Below are 22,550 nucleotides of genomic sequence, written 5' to 3' on the forward strand. Positions count from 1 at the left end.
GGTTGAAAACCAAACTCTATATACATATTGTATTTTAAAACGCAAATTGGTTTTTTAAATATTATTAACGTAATTTTATACGCATAAGCTTACTTTTTGCGCTACCTCGGTTTCGGTTATTCATAATGGATGGTGTCCTTCAGCTGTAATTTTTTTAGGAACATTTTTTTTGCGAAGCGTGTTTATTTTGTGTTACTTTAGTTAGGGTAATTGGAATTTTTTTAAATTTTTAATATTGGAGGCAGAAATCGCATCATCTTGCCCCGGTCACATTACCAGATGACAAATTTATGAACTTTTTATTTTTATTTTAATTTTTAATTTTTCTACTTGCAAACGAAAAATTCATGCAGGCAATGAATCATTATGATAACATAAACATGCTGACATAGTATTATTGCTTCATAACTGATAGTTTTGCAATAAATCAGGACTTTACTAACGTTCGCCATTATGCCCCATCTTTCCTTATAAAACAAAAATGTGACATTTTAGGCAACCTTCCGTTAAAATGTTAAAACTGCATTCAAAATTAGTTCTGTAGTCAGCACTGAAGCGCAAAAGACCTTTAATTAAATAATTTAATTTAAATTCATGAATTAAAAATAATTACTATTATGTAAGAAAAACAGTTTGCATAAACTGTGTTTTTATTTAAAAAAGTGAAATTGGGTGATCAATTTTTATTTTATCATTTGTTGAGTTTTTTTATCTTTATATAGTTTTTATATATTATTTTTTTTAATAGCTTTTCATTTATATAGCTTTTAAGTATTTCATCATTTATTTATTTAGCTTTTTTATTGACATTTTTAGAGTAATATTAGAAAGAAACCTTGTCCGAGACATAGTGTGGTCATATCAAATAGGTATTTTTTTGCGTTATAATTTTTATTTTTGTTTTAATAAAGCTTGATTACTAAAAATTTAAATCTGAAAAAAAAAGAAGTATTTTAATTAAAATGTTATATATTTTAGCTCTTCTTTTTATTGGCTGTGGTATTTTTCAGTACTTTTACTTTTCAACTATGCCTCACGTGATGAAAATAAGTAACGCAACGGTAGCAAATCTTTCTCTGCTTACTGCAGATCTCTTTACGCTTTTGGTTGGATTGTTTTTGTTTCGATACAAGGCAAGATATTATAAATTTAACAAAATTTATTTACAGGGTATTTTTATCCATTACAAGTTATCGGTATATATATATATAAATATATATATATATATATATATATATATATATATATATATATATATATATATATATATATATATATATATATTCCTATAGTTTGACATCTAAAATTACCGTTAGTGATAAAAAACGGCTCTTAACAACTCTTTGTGTTTAAAAGTGACAAAATTAAGTACTCTTTATGTAAAAAATCATTCAATTTAATAAAGGAAACTTATAACACAACACCTGTTTTTTAACACATCACCACCTTTATAACACAACACCTGTTTTTTCTTATGTATAGATTTGTGATTTTTTTAAGTATTGTGTCCCGTTTTTGATATTTCAATTATTTTTTCATTCTTTTAGTAGAAATGAATGAAAATAATGTAATGAAGCTACAATCAAAAAGTTTTTGAGTTTAAACCAAAATTAATCAAGAAACATTGTTTTGAATTTTTTTAAATTTATTCTTTTTACCTTTGATTTTGTTGAAAGTTGCCTTGAATATAATTTGTTTACAGTTTTTTTTATGCAATTTGAGTTTCATATATCATCAAAAATACAATAAAATATATATGAACCGTTGCAATTTATTCTATTAAAAAAATTTTTTTTCTATATGAGCCACCTTTTTCTATATGAGCCACCTTTTATCGTTTTTAAAAAAAACCAAAAACACTCAAATTTTTTAGATTGCATTGATTTTTATTTTTTTAAATAAAAATAGAAATATTCTGAATGTTTTTATTTTAATTTTTTTTACTGTTTACATACATCGACTTACAAATAGGTAGAACATAGCAGTGAAGGGCATGGTAATATGGTTTTGTATTTTTGTTTCGAAACAGCATACATCTTAACACAATTTTCTGTTTGTTTTTTTAGACACTGAAAATAAAGTAGAAACTGATTTTTGGCAGTTGGAATGAGGAAAACAAAATACTTACTAGATTACTGATTCCAAAACTTTGGTTACTTCATCTTACTCCATGAAGTAAGATGAGGTAACCCGTTTTAAAACATAATTTTAATCTAAAGAATTTACTTTAGTTGCTTTGCAACCTAGTATAATACTAGAACTTTTAAAAAAACCTAATTTTTTGCACAAATGCTTTCAAAGTTTTGGAATCAGTAATCTTGTAAGCTTTTTGTTTTACAGTATGCCAAAATCTGTTTATATCTCTTTTATTTTAAATATAAATTATCTTAAGTTACCCTACACCATACCTTACACATCTTAAGAAAGGAAAAAACAAAAGTTATTCAACACTACTACTTTTTTGACGTGTGAGAAAAATTATGACGGGTAGATAACGTTAGACAATGGATCTATTTCTAAAATTTATTTTCAGAAAATTATTGTAGACTTTTTTAAAAACATGTATTTTGAGTTAACTTTAAAATACATTTTAGATATAATATAATGTAAATTAGATATACAACAAAGTAAATATAATGTTTTATACCTAAAAAAATATATTATAAAGAAAAATGTTTGATAATTAAAAAAAGGAAAAATATTTTAGATCAATTTGTACGTCAATATAATTTTTTTTTTTTAAACTTTTTTTTTTTCTCATTAGTTTTCCTATGTTTTCTTCATTGCATTTGGTTTTATCATTGTTGGCCTTGTGGTTTATAACGTTAAACCTGCCCCGGAAGCACAGAAAAAACAAGAAACATTAAAAAAGAAAGAAACAATCTATTCAACTTTTAATTCTGATAGCCAAAATATTATTTTACACACAAAAGAATTAGTTTGAAGAACCAGCAACTCGTTGCACACTCACTCACACATCCTTATGATAATTAGATAAACTTTGGTTTCTAAGTAACTTTAAAAAAAATGGATTTCATTTAAATAAAATAATAACAGTTTTAAATTATAATCAATTGCTTTAATGTAACTTAATGTTATAAAATTGTTTTATTACAATAAAATAACATTTTTGAACAAAAATTGACTCGGTCTTTTTTCCTTTTTTTTTTTTGAGGTTTTGTTGCGATAGTTTTTATTAATAAAAAAAATTGTCAGTTTTAAAATCTTTATAAAGTTCTATTGATTTTCCTACCCAGATTAATATACTTTAGGTGGTAAAAAAAAAATTAATTAATATATGGGAACCAGCTTAAAGTGAAAGATAATACGGTGTAACCTTTTTCAAAAGGTATACAAACCAATAACTATATATTTACTTTTAAACCAAAGTTCATCTATTTATTATACAGGTAACAAGGAATCCAAAAAAACTTATAACTAATATACATATATTTTATTTATTTATTTCATACTTTTTAATTATTCTTTTAGTTGTTTTTATTTACTCATTTATTTATATAAATTTAGTAATTTGATATAAATATTTTATATTAACTATTCTTTTTAACTATTGCTACATATTTACAATGTATTTATATTATTGTTTTTATTAAATCTTTACTTATACTACATGTTAATATGTATTTATATCGTTATTTTTATTATTTACATATGTTATTTTATCTTTTTATTTATTTTCAATGTTTAGCATTAAAAGTATGTAAATAAACAAATGTTTAATTAAAAAACTATTCTAAAAATGAAAACTCATAGACCCATTAACCTAAAACTTTCAATCAACGTAAGCATTTTTTGCTGCAAGTGATTCTAAAAGTCGTTACTTTTTTGTCAGCATATAAAGATTATACGGTGGCAGTTTCAGTGCACGACTGCATTTTAAACAACAACAAAATTAACACAGGCAGATTAATTAAGTGTTTATTCTCGCCGAATAGATAACATGTATTGCAAAACAATATATTCCATACATATTGTGTATGGAACATATATTGCGAAATACATATACTGTACATATATTGTGTAAATATATTGTGTAAATATATATTGTGTGTATTATATATTGTGTATATATATTGTATAAATATATATTGTGTATATGTAAATATATTGTGTGTATTATATATTTTGTATATATATTGTATAAATATATATTGTGTAAATATATTGTGTGTAAATATATTGTGTGTATACACAATATATACATATATATATATATATATATATATATATATATATATATATATATATATATATATATATATATATATATATATATATATATATATATATATATTATTCAAAATATCATGCAATGGTGAAACTTCAAGTCGAAGATAAAAGTTAGATAAGTGTTTTTTACTAATTTATTATTGCTCTGTTCTTTAAGAACATTGAGCACTCTATTTGTAAAATACACTAACATAATTTACATATATATATATCTATATATATATATATATATATATATATATATATATATATATATATATATATATATATATATATATACATATATATATATATATATATATATATATATATATATATATATATATATATATTGTGTAAATATATTGTGTACATATATTGTGTAAATATATATACTGTACATATATAGTGTACATATATTGCAAAATAAAATATTCCATACATATTGATAACAAAATATTCCATACATAATGTGCAAGAAGTTAACAATATTATACAGTTCATACTTCATACAGTTACAAATAAAAGATTCAAATTTAAAAGTTCTATTCTTCATTATTTAAACTTGTTTGAATAAGAAGAACAAGTGCAACCAACTAACAAAAAATTGATTAAAAAATATTAAAATGTTATGAGGAAAAGTTCAAAGAATGACAATATTTACTATCGAACCTCCCGTCGCGAATCTGTATTTTTGACTGGGGGCGGACAATGTTACAAAAAATATTTAAAAAAGGCTGAAAAAGTTAGCGAGCTAAGGCATTATGTTTAGATAGTTTGCTTAATTTTAAAAGTACTGTACCAACCAATGCACAAAACGTCTACTACAGTGTTTATTAAATACCATCTAACTTAAATAAAACATTTTGAAAAAGGAATGAAATAATTTTTTTCATTATGATAAATGAAAAATAATTATATGAAATACAAAAGAATAATAAACGAACGGTTAATTAATGCAAAAAAAAACAACAAAACAATAAACAACAAAAAACCCCATCAAAGTATACATTAAGAAATTTTTATTAAAAATGCACACAATGCAGATAACTTTAAAAAAGCAAGTTTCTTAATGGACATTGGTGACCACTGCACACACCAATCATATATAAGTATATTCAATCCATCATCATAGTTTTTGTATGTTTCTATGCAACTGAAAGGAAAATGCTAAAACTAACATCATCTTTTCGTGTAACCTAGCCTTCATTATAAAACTAAGCTTTTTTTGTACTCAGTGACAAAGGTGATGCTATTTCAGGCAATTTATATTTATTTGTTAATAACATCATAGGGTTTTTTACTTATAAAGTTAATGACAAGAAATTAATGATAAGTATCAATAGTGCAACATCAACTTTTAATTGCAATTACAATTTACCTTCCTCATAGTTTAACTTTTTAACAAAATTTTGAACTATTATAAAATGCGTTCCGCCTGAACCTTGTCTAACTTACTCAAGGTTTTTTTAATGTAATCTGTTAAAAACTCTCCCAATATAACGCAAATAAAATCTTTTTTTTTTATTTTAAATGTATTTACACATCTCTACTAACACATAACATGTATGCCAAATTTAGGTACCAGTAGAATAAAATCTTTAACTAGAGATGCACTCTAATTAGAGATTTCATTATACGACGTTGTTTACCACTCTTTTTAAGAGCTATATCACCAAAGTTAGGTAAAACTGCAAGTTTACGTCTAGTTTTATTAAAGTTTTAAATATTATTTAGTTATTAATAAACTTTTAAACACTTTCAAAACTCACTGTAAAATTTTTTTACACATACAACTTTGCAGAATTTAGTAACTTTTTCTAAAAAATAAATGGCTCCATTCATATCACAAAGGTGGACAACTTTAAAATAAGTTTTAAAAGCACTTCACAGCTTCATCGCAAAACACTTTTAAATAATATGATAGTTTTTGTCTTTCGATAGGTTTTGGGTTTATAACTATACTTTAGTCTCCATAATTTAATTAGCTGATCTTTCTCAAAATCAAAGATACATTTAAGGTTGCTCCACTTAGCAGTCATACTTTGATTATTTTATACAACAAAATAATACCTCAAAATGTAGAGCTTACTCAATTGCATAATCTTATTGTCTTGAAGAAAAAAACTAAAAATCTCATAATTAACAAAAACAATTTTATCGATATGTATTAAATGTAAAATATACATAGTAATAAGAACAATATAAATTACAAAATAAAGAAAGAAAAAAAAAAAAAAAAAAGAAGAAATATAGTTAACAACTATATATATTATTTAACAGTAGACCTTAAAATGTAAATGTGTGTTTTATAAATTTACTTTTTAAATTTTTAGTTTATTTTGTATTTTAAAGGTTTTCAAATAAAAGACTTCTCGTAGTCTTCTTACTACTACATAATATTATTATATATAACTACATAATATTAATTATAATTTATTAATATATATTTTCAACGACAACCACAAGCAAGTCTCTTATAGGCCTGTAGTGCGACGGACTTGCGTATATTTTTTAAATGCATAGGTTATTAGCCAGCTCTTTTAAAGTTAACTTTTAAGTTAATTATTTTAATCCACTGTCAAAACAGGGTTATAAACTTTTTTAGGTATTGTAAATATGTGTGGTGCACATATATAAACTGGAGACATATATATTAAAAATATATAATAGAATATATGTATATATATATATATTTTTTTTTTTCAAATGAAACTCCTGCACTTTTTCTATTTTCTAGTTGCTCATGGTATTTTTTAGTAATTTTAGAAGAAACTGGTGCAAAATAGGGTACTGGGACAAAATGTTTTTTTGCAAATAGACCTTGTTCTGAAAACAACTAAATAGTGATTGATTTTGAACTATGTCACATAATATGATTTATTGCATTTGACTAATATAGAACTGTTTAACTAACATAGAACAAGTAAAATGTATAAAATATGGGGCATAATGGGGTATACCCTATTTTGTGTTTGTGTATATATATATATATATATATATATATATATATATATATATATATATATATATATATATATATATATATATATATATATATATATATATATACAGGGTGGATGCTTGAAATCCGGACAATTTTAAATTTGCTGGCATTTTTTTGTTTTTAAATTCTATGTTGCAAAATTCAAACATTAATCAGAACAAACATTGTACTCTCGGGAAAAAAAATAAAAATTGCAAATTTAGCACATCATGTTAAAGGAATATGACTGAAGAGTTGCAGTGGTTGAGTCCCTTCGCGCAGAGATTATAAAATGGTTTGGCTTTCCAAAAAGCACAGTTTATGATATTGCAAAGAAGTTTAATGATGGTGCAGAGTCTGTAGAATGAAAAGAAAAGACTGCTCACAAACCAATCAGGAATAAGGCCTTCATCAGCAGAGTACAGAAGTTGATTAATAAAAACCCCAGCACCTCCATCAGGAAACTGAGCAAAGATATGAATGTGTCTCATTACACCATGAGAAGAGTGATCTGTGATGACCTTAGGTACAAGTCCTATGTCCTGAAAGTCAGGCAGATGTTGTCTGCTTCAATGAAGGAGAAGAGAGTGGCTAAGTGTTCCTTTCTTTTAGCATCAATAAAACATGAAGCTGCCGGTAAACTTCGTTTTTTCAGCCCAAGAGAAAATTTTTACTGTGGATGCCAAAGTGAACAGAAGAAATGAAAGATGTTTGGCTCAAGACCCAGAAGATGTCCCAGTGATTGGTCAGACAAAACTTCCAGCCTCTGCCCATGTCTTTATGTCTGTTTCCAGCAAAGGCCATGTCATGCCACCACACTTCTTCCTGAAGGGCCAAAATGTCAACAAAGAAGTCTACTTGGACTTTTTGATTAAGGTGGTGAAACCTTGGATGGACAAGTGTTCCAATGGTAGGCCATATGTGTTTCACTAAGACTCAGCTCCTGCTCATACCTCCAATTTGGTAAAGGGTTGGCTTGAAGAGAATCTCCCTATGTTCTGGTTGAAGCACTTTTGGCCTCCTAACTCACCAGATCTCAATCCATTGGACTATTATGTCTGAGGCACTTTGGAACGTGAGACCAATAAATCAAGTCACAACACTGTTGAATCTCTAAAGCGAGCAATTACTACTGCAGCTGCCAACATGTTGGCCGATGAGGTGGAGCACGCCTGCTCCAGGTTCAGGAAGCGTATCGAGCAAGTCATTGAAGCTAAAGGCAGCTGGATTGAGTGAAATGAAAGCTCTTATATATGTACATTACTGTTTAAAATTTCAGAAATATAGCTTTGAAACTAATACTTTTATTGTAATTTTTATTTTGTGTCAAAAAAGTCCGGATTTCAAGCATCCACTCTGTATATATATATATATATATATATATATATATATATATATATATATATATATATATATATATATATATATATATATATATATATATATATATATATATATATATATAGATATATAGATATTTATATATATATATATTTTTATATATATATTTATATATATATATTTATATATATATATATTTATATATATATATTTATAAATATTTTATGTATTTAAATATATATTTATATATATATATTTATATATATATATATTTATATATATATTTATATATATATATATATATATATATATTTATATATATATATTTATATATATATATATTTATATAAAGAGAGAGAATGCATACATATGACATGGAGTGAAAGTACCATGCAACAAGCAATTCTCTGTGTGATAAATGATGATTAAGGGTATGCTAAACTATATAGTGTACCACCGGCTACCCTTGAAAGAAGAGTACAATTTTTTTTTAAAATTGTGATATTAAAAAAGCATGTGAAAAGAGTAAGTTCAAATGACTAACTATCAATGATTTATTGTCAGAGAGACATTCCAAACACTTGTCATTTCGTAAACCGGAGGCTACATCAGCCGCTCGTGCCATAGGCTTCAACCGGGCTCCTTTTTTTTTATTATTTTCTTAACTGAAAGATATTGTTTGGAATTGTAATGAAACAGGTATTTCTACAGTTCTAAAGTGTCTCTCTAAAATTGTTTTAACCAAAAGGAAGAGACAAGTTGGTTCTCTCCCTTCAGCTGATAGGGGTCAGCATGTCACAGCATATTCAGGGGCTCACCAGTTCTACTTATTATAGATGGACATAAATCTCACACTAAAAGAATTGAGCTGAGAGAGAATTGTGTAATTCTTTTGTGTTTTCCTCCTCATTGCACACATCAAATGCAGCACTTGGATTTAGCATTTTTGAAGCCACTTAGCACTTACTTTGACAACAATATCAAGTGTAGTATTAACATTTCTGGTAGAACTGGTTAAAATTCTGGAAGAAGTGGACATTATGCTGGTAATATTAGATGATTGGCTCGTAGAAGCAATTGTATGGGCGTTAGAAGTATAAAAAATTATAACAATCTACAAGTTTTAATTAAAATTGTAAATGATATGAGCTATTTATAAATTGTTGAGCGTTTACAAAACTATTTTTTTACTTGACATCTAAAAAATTGTTTACAATACTTGAAGTGTGCAAGGGAAAAACAGGGAATGTCAGTTGTGCAAGTTATAAACTACCTTCAGTGTTTAATTTGAAGCAAATGAATAAAAATTAATGGTCTAATTTAGTGATAAGGAGAGAAAAACATAACGTACGGGAAGACTTTGAAAACTAAATTTGATTTATTTTAGTTTGCGAAAAACTGACATCCCCTGTTCTTACCTTGCACCCTTCACTTCCTATCAATTTAACGATAGAAAGAGAGCCGGAAACTAGCAGTTAAAGAATCCATAATGGTACCATTCGTATGCAATAAAGCCAATAGCCTCAACTACCACCTTCTATTAACTGAACTTATGGCAAAAGACAAAGAGTTCTTAAGATATAGCTATTAGTATATACCAAATGGCGCAAACTTTGGATAGCAACAAAACACGATTAGCAAATGAGTTGGTTGCAAATGAAATATTGTCTCTTACTGAAAATGTTAAAACAAACTATCTAATTGAAGAAAATGATAATTTTGCTGAAGTTTTACAGCAAAACGTAAAAGAGGAGATAGCTGCACAATCTCTTATTCTTAGTTCTAAAAGAGAATTTTCTTTACATAGTTCACTGAAAATATATAACCAAGATGAAAAAAATAAGAGTTACCAAAATATAAGTCTTCTAAATAGTTCAGTTATAAACAACATACCAAAAATTGTGTCTCGTCAATATGAACACAATTACGATGCGTCGCGCGATAACATACATTCATTAGATAATATTAATTGTGCTGTCAGTAGCAATGGAAATAATACAAAAGATTTCAATTTTCAACATAAAGATCAATATAAGATTGAAAATATTAATTCTAAAGAACCACTGAATCAACTTGATGCTTCAAATAATACTAGTTCTACGCCATTTGAAACTAGAGTTGCACATAATGTTTTAGTATCAATAAATTCAACAGTAAATTCATCTGATGCTAGTGACGATTCACAGCAAACAGACATACTTATGACAGAAGTTGAGCTTCAACCTTCATTAGAGTTGTCAAAATATCCTCAACTATTTGTTTGTACAACTGCCCAAGAAGCTCACGAGTTAGTAAAACAATATGCTGAAGAAACACTATCAACATTTGTTTCCATGCGAAAAATGAAACAATACGGAATAACAGGTAGCGTTTTCAAATATAAATAAAAAATTAGAACAAGTTCCATAAAATGCTTATTTTTTATGGTGACATTTATATTTTTTTTACTTTTTTTATACTTTATGATGACATGGTCATATTAATTATAAAGGTTTAATCATTAAATTTGAATTATTTCAATTTTAAAATGTTGTTAATGTTTCCATTATTATCTAAATGCATACAATGAATAAGAGAAAGTATATATGTGTATATATATATATATATACTTATATATATATATATATATATATATTTTTATATATATATATATTTATATATATATATATTTATATATATATATATATATATATATATATATATATATATATATATATATATATATATATATATATATATATATATATATATATATATATATATATATATGAGAATAAACATATGTAAATAAGAGAAATGGCCGATTCCTAAGGATTTTTTGTTTGTTGTTAACACATTTATATGTGATTAGCATGATTGTATAGAGCTTAAAAAGACTTGAAAAATGAGAGGTCTTTCAACATTAAAAGTTAAGTGAATCCAAAGTTATTGCATTTTTTGTGCTGGAAAAACTTCAATAACAATAAATTTATCTTTTCTTGAATCAATTCAAGAAAACATAAATTTATTGTTGTCCTTGCTTAATTATAAAAAAAAGATATAATAGAATAAAGTTCATGATAATTATGTGTTTTTTGTCAAATGTCTAATATTTTTGGTTGCACTGTGGAATAGGGCAGGTCGATTTTGGAATCAGAGGTTTGGTAATAAAGAGTTTTGATTAATAGATGAAAAAAAATGTGCTTGGTAAAATTTTTTTTGTTTTAATGAAGTTTAAGTTAAGCAAAATGATTTTAAATATTTATATATTTCATTAAAAAAAATTTTGCAACGCCATCTTTACCACTAACATTTTTATGCAAATTAAAGATTGCCGCACTTACGCAAAATAAATAAATGTTATAATTGTGTGGGAAAAAGAAAATTTTTGAGGATGAAAAATAATGTTTTCAAACAAGCGTAAAATACAAAATTGCACAAAAAGCAAGTTTGGTAGAAGTCCTAACCCTCTTGCAAATACAGAACCACCCACAAACAGACAGATTATTCAAGATTTTTATTTTCTTAACAATACTTATCCAAATTATTGCTTTAGCGTAATTGTAAAACTGATAGCTGAAAAAATAATCATGATTTGGAAAAAAGTTAGCACTCACTACCATTAATTGCGTAGAAAAAAAAGTTAGAGTACTAAATATATCCAGGTTAATTAACTGAAGTAAATGCAAAGTATTAACAGAAAAAAACACTTCTAAAAATGGATAGGCTTTTTGATATCAGTTCCTGCACATGTGATCTTAAAGTTGTTCCTTGTGATGATAAAAATATCAAATGTAGTCAAAATAATTGTCCTAATACTCATATTTTATGCACACGTAGTCCAGATAAAAAAGTACTATGTTATTTTTTTAATAATAGATAAATAAAATAAAAGTTTTTTTTAAATAAAATGAACATTAATATATTACTAGTGTGATAAAGCTTAATTATATGAATTTCATATGCAATTGCTTAATATTATCAAATAATATTTAGATTTCTGTAGAAGAAAGGTTATATTTAAAAGACCAGAGATATAAGCCAGGTCCAAAAGGATCATTTCAACTTGGCTCAGTTGATCGTGAATGGTCTAGAAAAGAATCTTTAAAGAAACATAAAACTGAATATAAAAATGTGGAACAATCATTAAAACAAGAAATATTTAATTTACTTCCAGAAATAATATTATCAGAATCTGATTCAGAATCTGTTATTTCTAGCTCTAGTGAGGTAATTAACTAGTAAATTGAAATTTGGTTTATTATTTTACATTTTTTAAATTTACTTTCTTTTTTTAACATATCACTTTTTTACATTAAAATTTTTGTTAATGAGCTTTATAACTTTTCTTTTAGATATGGGAGCTTGCGAGAAATCCATCAGGAATTTACAATCTTTGGAAGTTTCCAAAGTTTGCTATTGAGTTGATCAGAAATGATATAGGAAGTTTGATTAGAGCTGCATTAGGGAATGCTCTTATGCTTGATCTATCAGGACTGTTTAATGATCCAGTAATATACAAAGTTCTTGAAGAGTATGATTCTTTAAATACTCTAAAAGCAGTTTTGTTAGACAATACTTCAACAAACACAAGTCATAAAGCAGAAATGGTTGTGGAGTTAGAGAAAAAACTGGACAAAAACTTAAGACTATAGGCTGCAATCTTCGTCAAAATGAGCTTCCCTTTAGATCTTTGTTTAAAAAAGTTGATGGAGCAAATAATTCACCAAACTATTTTGCTGGACCAATAGGTAAAATGGCAATTATCAATAATGAGCTTAATTTAGTTGTTAATTTTGGTGTTATTAAGTCTCCAATTATTGTTTTAGAAAAAGAAATTTTAGATGATTTATGTAGTGACCAGAGGCTTTTATATGAATATTGCATTGCAATTGCCACTGGAAATATGAGTGTTAAATATTCAAGTTGGAAAATTGGTCCCCTTAATTATTCTCGTTGGTTAACATTAGCAATATGGTTGATGTCTTTATATGTCCGAGTACTAGTTCCTGATTCTGAATTAATTATTTTGGTAACCTATATTGTCCAAGTCTGTGTTCCTACATGGTTCCTCCATAAAAAGAGCAATAAGTTACACGAAGCTCCGTCAATTATATATTTATGATTAACCAAGGAAAAGAGGTGCAAGATATTTGCTTAGCAAACTTAATACCTTTTGCCTACTTCCTGTGAATATTTTGTACTCAATGTTAAAGTCAGAGGAAATATATATAAGATCAATAGCAATGCAGAGATTACTTGATATTAGAAATCGTAAAAAAGATGGCCAAGTTATAAACAGAATCAATAAAATTCCAGAAATTGATATTGATGCTCATATATGGTATGAGCTCATAAACATTTTTGATGAAGACATAGATGAACCAGCAACAACTCAAGATATTACTGATAAAGAGATAGTAGAAATGTTATTGTCTGTGGAAAAAATTGACCTCCCAGATCTTCCTTCACATTCACAGAGTGTTGAGAGATCTGTACTACTTGTTTCCATGGCTTCTCATACTGTTTTTGGAAAGAGAGCATGTCTTAATCATATTTTAGCAAAAGTTCTAAGCAGAAAGCATAGAAAGAGTTTTATGTCTAAATGTTATTACTGTGAGACATATGATGATATTTTTTGTTAATTTAAAAACTAATTTATTGCAAATTGTACATGTAAAAATAAAGTTTAATAAAAATGTATAATAATTTTTGAGTTAGTCATTACCTCACGTGGTTGAACATTGTTAAAATAATTTCTTAATAAATAAAAAGATCTTATTTTTAATGCAATTTTTTAAAATGGAATCTTTTATTTATAAAATTTCAACTTTTGACAGTTATTTCAAAGGTTTTTAATAATCGTTATTAAAATTTAACTTATTGGGAAAATTTAACTTATCTGAAATAATTAGGATAGTTTTCTAGTTTACAAATATTCTATTATATAACCCAGGCGACGGCCACCTTTTTTAAGTAGAGAGGTTTTTCATTAAATAATTAAAATAATTCTTCATTAAATAAAAAAAAGAGGCGCAGGATTACAGTTTTAGACCCCTGATATAACCATTAAACAAAATTTCTACATTTTAAGTTTGTGTTTTTTTTAAAATCAGGACCAGAATTTACAAAAGAATTATGTTAAAGTATGAATATCTAACTTATCATATCTAACAGAATTTACAAAAGAATTATGTTAAAGTATAAATATCTTAACTAAAAAAATGTATATTTTTGATTTAGAGTACTTTATTTTGTTTTTCTTTATTTCTAAGTAACTGTCAGTCCTTTTGGTTTTTATTTATTTTATTTTATATATAAATTAGTTGGGTCCTGAATTTATAATATGATGCCTCAGTAAATGATGTGCAGAAAGTGCAACATTTACTGCGGCATTGAGTGCATCAATTTGAGGGGTCACAAACTTTACATGGTCATAAAAACTGAACACTGAATAATTTAAACATAACATTTGAAATCTGTTGATAAATACGTAACTAGTTTATATTTATGAAAAAATAAATAATTCAACTCTTTGCCCTTGTGTTTAGGGTAGGGGAGGCTAAGATTTAAGGGGTTTTTTTTCCCATTCTCCTATCACAGTAATTTTTTTTGTGAAGAATCTTTTCGTCATGTATGTGAACATAAAAAACTTTGGAGTAATCTTTTTGTTTAAAAGTTGGTTATTTCAAACATTTAAAAACCTTCCTATGCTACTGCGTATGTGTGTGTTTATATATATATATGTATATGCGTGTGTTTATACAAAAAAAGCATGTTTAAAAAAACTATTTTTTTAAAACTTGAAAATAATGACTTTTTTTATTTTTAGCTTAAAAACAATAGTTTTTATGTATTTATTTTTAAAAAAGTTGTTTTTTTGTAAATTGATTATTATTTTTAAAGTTTTTATGTAATTTCGCTTCTTTTGAGTACCAGGTTGACATACTTTAGAAGAACTTTTATTTTCAAAATTTTAGGGACCAGTCAAATTTTTAAGGGTCTTGAGCTACCCCTAAAATAATTTTTTGTTCAAAAAAATTTTAAACCTAGTGTTTTAGTATTATATAGAACAAAGTAAAGGGGTAGGAACAGGTTTTTTTCAAAAATGTTGTTTTAAGAGCCACCCTAATATATATAAGTATTTTTACTAATTTATTATTGCCCTGTTCTTTATGAACATTGAGCACGCTATTTCTAGAATACACTAATATAATTTATATATATATATATATATATATATATATATACATATACATATACATATATATATATATATATATATATATATATATATATATATATATATATATATATATATATATATATGTATGTATATATATATACATATGGTGTTTTAAATATTTTTGGTACAATATTTTTTTTTTTTTTAATTTTTGATACAATATTTTAATGTTTAAAATTCTGTTTAAAAATGTTTTAAAATTTTTTATTAAAAATTTGCAGTTTCTCCAACTGATATGTTTTAGTTTGTATAATTGATTTTAATTTAGAAGGTGGAATAGACATGGGTAGAAAAAATTATAGAGTGTTTTTTGAAAGCCCGGATGTTCAATTTGATGGTGTACCATATGTTTATGTTGCTGACAAAATGTATATCTGTCATCTTGGTAAAGATAAGACTGAAGTTACACGACAAAAAATTCGTTTGCAAAGTATGGAAAAAAGAATCAAGGTATTTAATTTACAATCAAAAAGTTAGTTACCTCTTTGGTTTTATGTCTGCTATCCCAATGAAAAAGCGCACATGGGATACGCGTGGGTTTTTTCCATATGTAACCCATGTGGGGATTATTATTTTGTCCCATGTGGGTTTCATATGGTAAATCCCACATGGGTTTTATGTGGTAAATCTTACATGGGATATAGGTGGAAAATACTACATGTTATAGATCTTAAATGCCACATATTTTAATCCAAATGGTATAAAAGTAGTCAATACTAGACAAATGATAGTCCGAATGCTTCTATGATGATTTTTAAAATTCTTTTAATTTAAAAATTACCTAAATAGTAATTTAAAATTAATCATCGAAGCTTTCAGAGAGGCTTAATTTAATCTGGTATTTGCTACTTTATCCCATTTGGTATTCAAAATGTGTAGCATTTTTGACCTTTTACATGTGATGTTTTCCACCTATAACCTGTGGGATTTACCTTAAACTATTATGACGAAATTTTATAAAATTAAAAAACGTGTTGCAAAATGAATTTATTTTAAAATAAATGCTATTAATCAATACATCCTAAATGAATATTAAAAATATTATTTTTTCTTTTGCGATTTACCCGCCGTTTTTTGTCGATTGAATTAATTAAATCGCTTCGGCTTGCATAATACCAAGGTTTTTAGTATCTTCTAACTTTCTTCAAACATTTTCTAAATATATATATATATATATATATATATATATATATATATATATATATATATATATATATATATATATATATATATATATATATATATATATATATATATATATATATATATATATATAGTATATATATATATATATATATATATATATATATATATATATATATATATATATATATATATATATGTATATATGTATATATATATATATATATATATATATATATTTATATATATATAGATATATATATATAGAGAGAGAGAGAGCAATTTTAATAAGGAACCTTATTAGTCGAGCAATTTTAATTATTAACCAGGTTAAAGTCATTAATGACTACAATATTTCACAAATAATTATTTCCTAATTTATTACTTACAATGACTAACGTATTATGGGTAATTGAACACATATTATGCGTAATGAGCTTGAACCCATGAGGAGAATCCTGAAAAAAAGTGATCAATTAGGATAAGTAGTTAAACAAAAAAACAAAAACAAAAATGTAAAAACCTACTTTTTCAATGATGTAGACGTTGGATGCAAAAGTATCTTTACTTTTTCGTCACACACACGGCCTTCTATGATAACAGGCCTTGACATCGCGCAAAATGCCGTAAAAACTGAAGGCCGATTAAACTTTCACTTTTACTTATATTGATATATTTTTATATTAGGTAGGGTGTAATGGCAGTCTATGTTTTCTAATAATAATCTCTAGTAAAGACGGAAAATTAAAAAGAAAACCAAAAAATTGTTAAAAGATAATCGTATTTTTCGTATTTCAAATTTTATTAAGAATATTTATGTAATATTAAATAGTATCAATAACAAGCAGAACTATAACAAAGTATATATCTATATATTAGAAAGATAACTGTATTTTCAGTTTTTTTTTGCTAAAAATGGTAACAATAAAAATCACCAACAATAAAAAACACCAACAAAAGTTGATTCAAGCAAAAAAAAAGTTTTATCAATATATCTCAACAGGGTAAATATTTAAAAATCCAAACATATTGAGAGACATATAGGCTAATGAGAAAATAAAAAACATAACAAGTAAATAGCATAATAAATTACAAAACTAATTTTCACATAAATTATGATAGCTTTAGTATTTTGGGAGTGGTAATTAGTGAGTAATTCTTTAGAAGAATATTAGAATATACTTCCATATTTATAATAATAATTGGTAGAATCATCATAAATTTTTATTTCGCTTTTTTGCACAAAGCCAGCTATGTAAACTATAGCCACTAATGTAGATTTATTAAATGAGCTTTCAAGATCATGTATATTATCTGGAAGTTCTTTTTCATCAGTAGAAATATCTCTAAAACATATGTCACAAGTATGACCATCGATACCATCAACAGGAATGTCAAGTTGTAATATCAATTTAGTATGTCGAATATAAATTTTTTCAATTACAGATTTAGTGTTTATAAAGTAAGTACCTCCAGATCCCTGTCAAAGCTTAGAAAAAAAATTTTTAAGTGGATCTGTTGAAAACCAACCTAATAAGACATACTTTGCTCCATTACTCAACAAAGTTTCTACGAGATCAATAAAACCATAACATGAATGCACTATTGCATTGCTAGTATCTAGCGTAAGCTGTTTTCCACACTTACCTGTAGGTTTCATAAAATTTGACAGTTCAGCAATATCTCGTAGCAGTTGTAACTGTTGATCACCAACTGAGTGGATTTCTCCGCATAATTCATTTCTAAACCGAATGCCAGCACCAGGTGCTTTGACATTAACAACATTCGAAAAAAAGTTATTTTTTCAATAAATACAGCAGTACCTTCAAATGCTTTATTTTCAATCTCTGGATGCGTTCTTAATGCAGCTACTGTTTCTTCGCAAAAAACAGACAAACAAAACTTTACAGATTGTCTCTCTATTGGTTTTGGATAAACTGATTTAGCTGTAAGTTTAGAGAGTTTAAAAAGACTATTGCACTCAGTTTTATATAAAGTTTCTAAATCATTCCACTTAGCCAAAGCCAGTTATTTATTGTTCAGAAATTGAAGTTCGTCAGTCTTTTCTGTCAACCAATTGTTTCGTATAGATTTTAAGAGATGCACATAATCATACAATAAATATATACCTGATGTTGTTAACCATGGTTTACTATCAACTGTTTTAAACATTCCAAAAAAATCTTTGATTTACACGGTTACCATCAGTAATTATTACCAGTGTCTTACTATTTTCAATATTATTTATCGTATCAACAATTTGTTGACATTGAGCAAACTGAAATTCAGAGGAACAATTTGCAACAGGTTGAGCTCTACATATAAATTATGGACCTCCAAAAAGACATTTAATCATAAATGATAAAATTGTTTTAGCTAACTTTTCAGGGTATTTTACTGCTTGACCAAACAAAGCACCTCTTTGGTTAAGTAATGAAGCTTTGACATAGATCTCATCAATTAGTATTATGGAAGTTCTTTTCAATGGATTTAAATTCATAAAAATACTATTTATGAAACTTAGGTCCTCCATTGAGCTTATTTTTGAAGTCAATCGTGTTAAAGTCCTTATACTTGGCAACTTGTAGTCAATACACAAACAATCATATAAACTTCGTCGCATAACAAAATACTCATATGCTGTACATATAATATCTAAAGTATATAAAAATTCACCAACATTAACTTTTCTCATAGCATTAAGGTGTTCGAATAAATAATGGAACACCAAGTTTGTACATTTTTGATTGTATGTGTAAACTTTTTTTATTAAGCTGGAAAACAATAACATCGTTATTATCACTTAACAAAGATTGAATATCAACAAATATAAGTTCATCCTCTTTTAGAAAATCATTTAACTCATCTGGTAAAATGCTTCGAAAACCGCTTGAAGTTACAGTTTTTCTTACTTTACTTGCTGGTGTGTTTAAACAACTAGGCGGAATATTTTTTAAAACAGATGGTGGGTTTAAAGGTCGTTGCTTACCATACTTGCTTTCAAAAGGTGCTTCATTTGGCCAATGAAGTTGACATACTGCTGTATAGTCTGTAACAATAAAACCAGTTCTTGTAATTGATATTGTAGTTGTATAAATTGATATTTTTGTTGTAGTTGAGATAGTTCGACTTTTTTTTTTTTTTTTTTTTTTTTTTTTTATTCACCTCCTCAAGGCCGAGAAGGCCACTACAGACGAGGAGGTTACTTAATAGTGGTTATAAACCTCTCTCTCTGAAGCGAGCGCTTTACCACTACACCACTACCGCATTTACTACTTTTACATACTTGCAAAGAGATACACAGCATTTTAAAGGCATTTTAATTATTAAAAAAACTTACTGTTAGTTTGACAATATTATTACCTTACAATGTAACGCCTTGAACCTTACAACGTTATCGTCTTGAAGTTGCGCTATCTAATTTATAAACCAATCAAATTTTAAAGATTTATTAAAAAAGCGTAAACACAAACTTTCGTCTTATGATAAAAGATGAAAATGTAAACACAGTATTAGGAATTGGCCTTCAGTTTAACAACTTTGTTGCGCGGTGTCAAGGCCTGTTATTATAGAAGGCCGTGGTCACACATAATACATTATTCTGAAACTAATAAACAAACATCTAAATTTCTATAAGTAAATTAATTCTTTGATCATTGCCTTCATATCCTATCTTATTTTCATATCATAATCTATTATGGTATTATTTATATAACATATCACAACAATATTATTAAACTTGTGATGTTCAAATATCATATGAACATTCTCTAACATGTTCATATGATATTTGAATATAGTTCTTGAGAATATTATCTGCAAACAATTGACTGATGCAAGTTCAAATGTTGTCAAAAACCAAGCATGCATGCATGGGACACTGCAGTGTCCCACAAAGAAATGCTGGTTTGAAAGTCAAATTTTCTTTTTTAAAAAAAAAATTAAAATAGGGGGGAGATAAATATTAAAATAGGGAGGTTTCTGTAACTTTTTTTAGGCTCCAAAACTTTTATCTTTATATATAATAAGGTTCATAAAACTTAAGGGACTTACGAACTACATTGAGGAACAAAAACAGGATATTTACAGAAACTTATCAATTTTTAATCTGGAGTACCACAGTGTAATTGGGAAAAAAGTCTCTGGGCCCAGTATTCAAAGTAATATGATCTAAAGTAATATATAAATTAAATAAAATGCTTTAAAATGCATGCAGTTATACATATAACTCCTGATAGTTAACTATATGTATAACTAGTTATACATAAAATTTATTATATAAACTTATTTTTTAAGTTTATGCTTGAACAAATTAGTACCAATTAATTCAAATTCAAGATTTAGTTCAAGTTCAAGTTCTTATTTGTTCATTGTTTTTCACTATTTTATATTTATTTGTTCAAATTTGTTAACTAGTACTAATCCTAACTACAGTAAGAATATTTATCATTGTTGAACGTGATTTTATTAGTAACTTAATTTTACTTTCAACATATTTTGACAACACCCTTTACATTTTAAATGAAGACGGCTTTACTTTTCTATTGATGTTAAATTTATTACATTTCAATAACTCAGATTGAATTTTAACTGAATTATTGTAAGCTTTGTAAGGGTTTGCTGTATATAAAAAGGTGTTGTAAATAAAGTAAAAATAATATATATATATATTTATATATATATATATATATATATATATATATATATATATATATATTTATATATATATATATATATATATATATATATATATATATATATATATATATATATATATATATATATAGTATTTAGGCTATGGGATCATCCATAAATGATGCCAGTAGATAGAGGGGCAGTGTGAGTTTAACAATAATTGACAATGGGGAGGGGATGTTGAGACCAAAATAATGTCAATTAAAAAATTGAATTAAAAAAAAAAGTAACATATTTTATTTTTAAAAAAAGTAAAACAATTTATGCTAGCTATGAGCAGGTTTTAGAGGTATTTACACCAACAATGTGGTCTAAAAACTTCTTGCTTTTGTTGCTTAAAACTGTAGAGGATCATAGGAAAAACAATTTAAATTCAGAAATTAGCTTGCTTATCTGAAAGAACAATTTGTGTTTTTTTTTTTACTTTTAGTACTGTTGAGAATAAATCTATAATTGAACAAGAAAAAAATTGATGGTATATGCTTTTTTTATATTATATTAACAATTCAGATATACCATCATAATATGATAACAAAAACTGACATCATTTTCAATAGAAATGGCAAAAAATTGACTGAGTTTGATTAAGGGTGAAGGTGTTCAATAAACGGGTCATCATCTGACATCATTATGCATAGATGACCCTATGATTTAGGTAAAATAAGTAATCAATTTGCCATATTTCTCTTAAGAAAGTGTAAGAAAAAAGCATTGTTATGCTGAGAACCTACCTATTGAGCAAGCTTTGACCACCTATTTTATAAATTTGAGAGACAGAAGTGGAAGTGCGAATCGCAAAAGAACAAATAACAATGCTCTAAATTGATTTTAACTTTGTAGACTAACATTAATATAGTATTTAGAAATAATAAATGAAGTTTAGATGATTTTTATAATTTGTATTTATTTCCATTAATTATCAGTTGTCAG

At 26.1% G+C, this 22,550-nt stretch overlaps 2 protein-coding genes across 2 annotated transcripts in view; both read left to right on the forward strand.

The window, feature by feature from the left end:
• Nucleotides 1-2,968, forward strand: part of LOC105846721 (solute carrier family 35 member F2) — a 33,040-nt gene extending 30,072 nt beyond the window's left edge. Inside the window, exons 5-7 of the mRNA XM_065793500.1 lie at nt 817-869; nt 979-1,133; nt 2,765-2,968. Of these exons, the coding sequence (XP_065649572.1) occupies nt 817-869; nt 979-1,133; nt 2,765-2,944 (388 nt within the window). The 3' untranslated portion in view covers nt 2,945-2,968. The remainder of the gene's footprint in view (nt 1-816; nt 870-978; nt 1,134-2,764) is intronic.
• Nucleotides 2,969-9,757: 6,789 nt separating this feature from the next.
• Nucleotides 9,758-22,550, forward strand: part of LOC101236525 (uncharacterized) — a 33,810-nt gene continuing 21,017 nt past the window's right edge. Inside the window, exons 1-2 of the mRNA XM_065793501.1 lie at nt 9,758-10,921; nt 16,051-16,232. Coding sequence (XP_065649573.1) covers nt 10,159-10,921; nt 16,051-16,232 — 945 coding nt within the window. The 5' untranslated portion in view covers nt 9,758-10,158. The remainder of the gene's footprint in view (nt 10,922-16,050; nt 16,233-22,550) is intronic.

The sequence above is a fragment of the Hydra vulgaris genome, chromosome 03, assembly GCF_038396675.1.
Source record: "Hydra vulgaris chromosome 03, alternate assembly HydraT2T_AEP".
In the NCBI taxonomy this organism is placed as follows: domain Eukaryota; kingdom Metazoa; phylum Cnidaria; class Hydrozoa; order Anthoathecata; family Hydridae; genus Hydra; species Hydra vulgaris.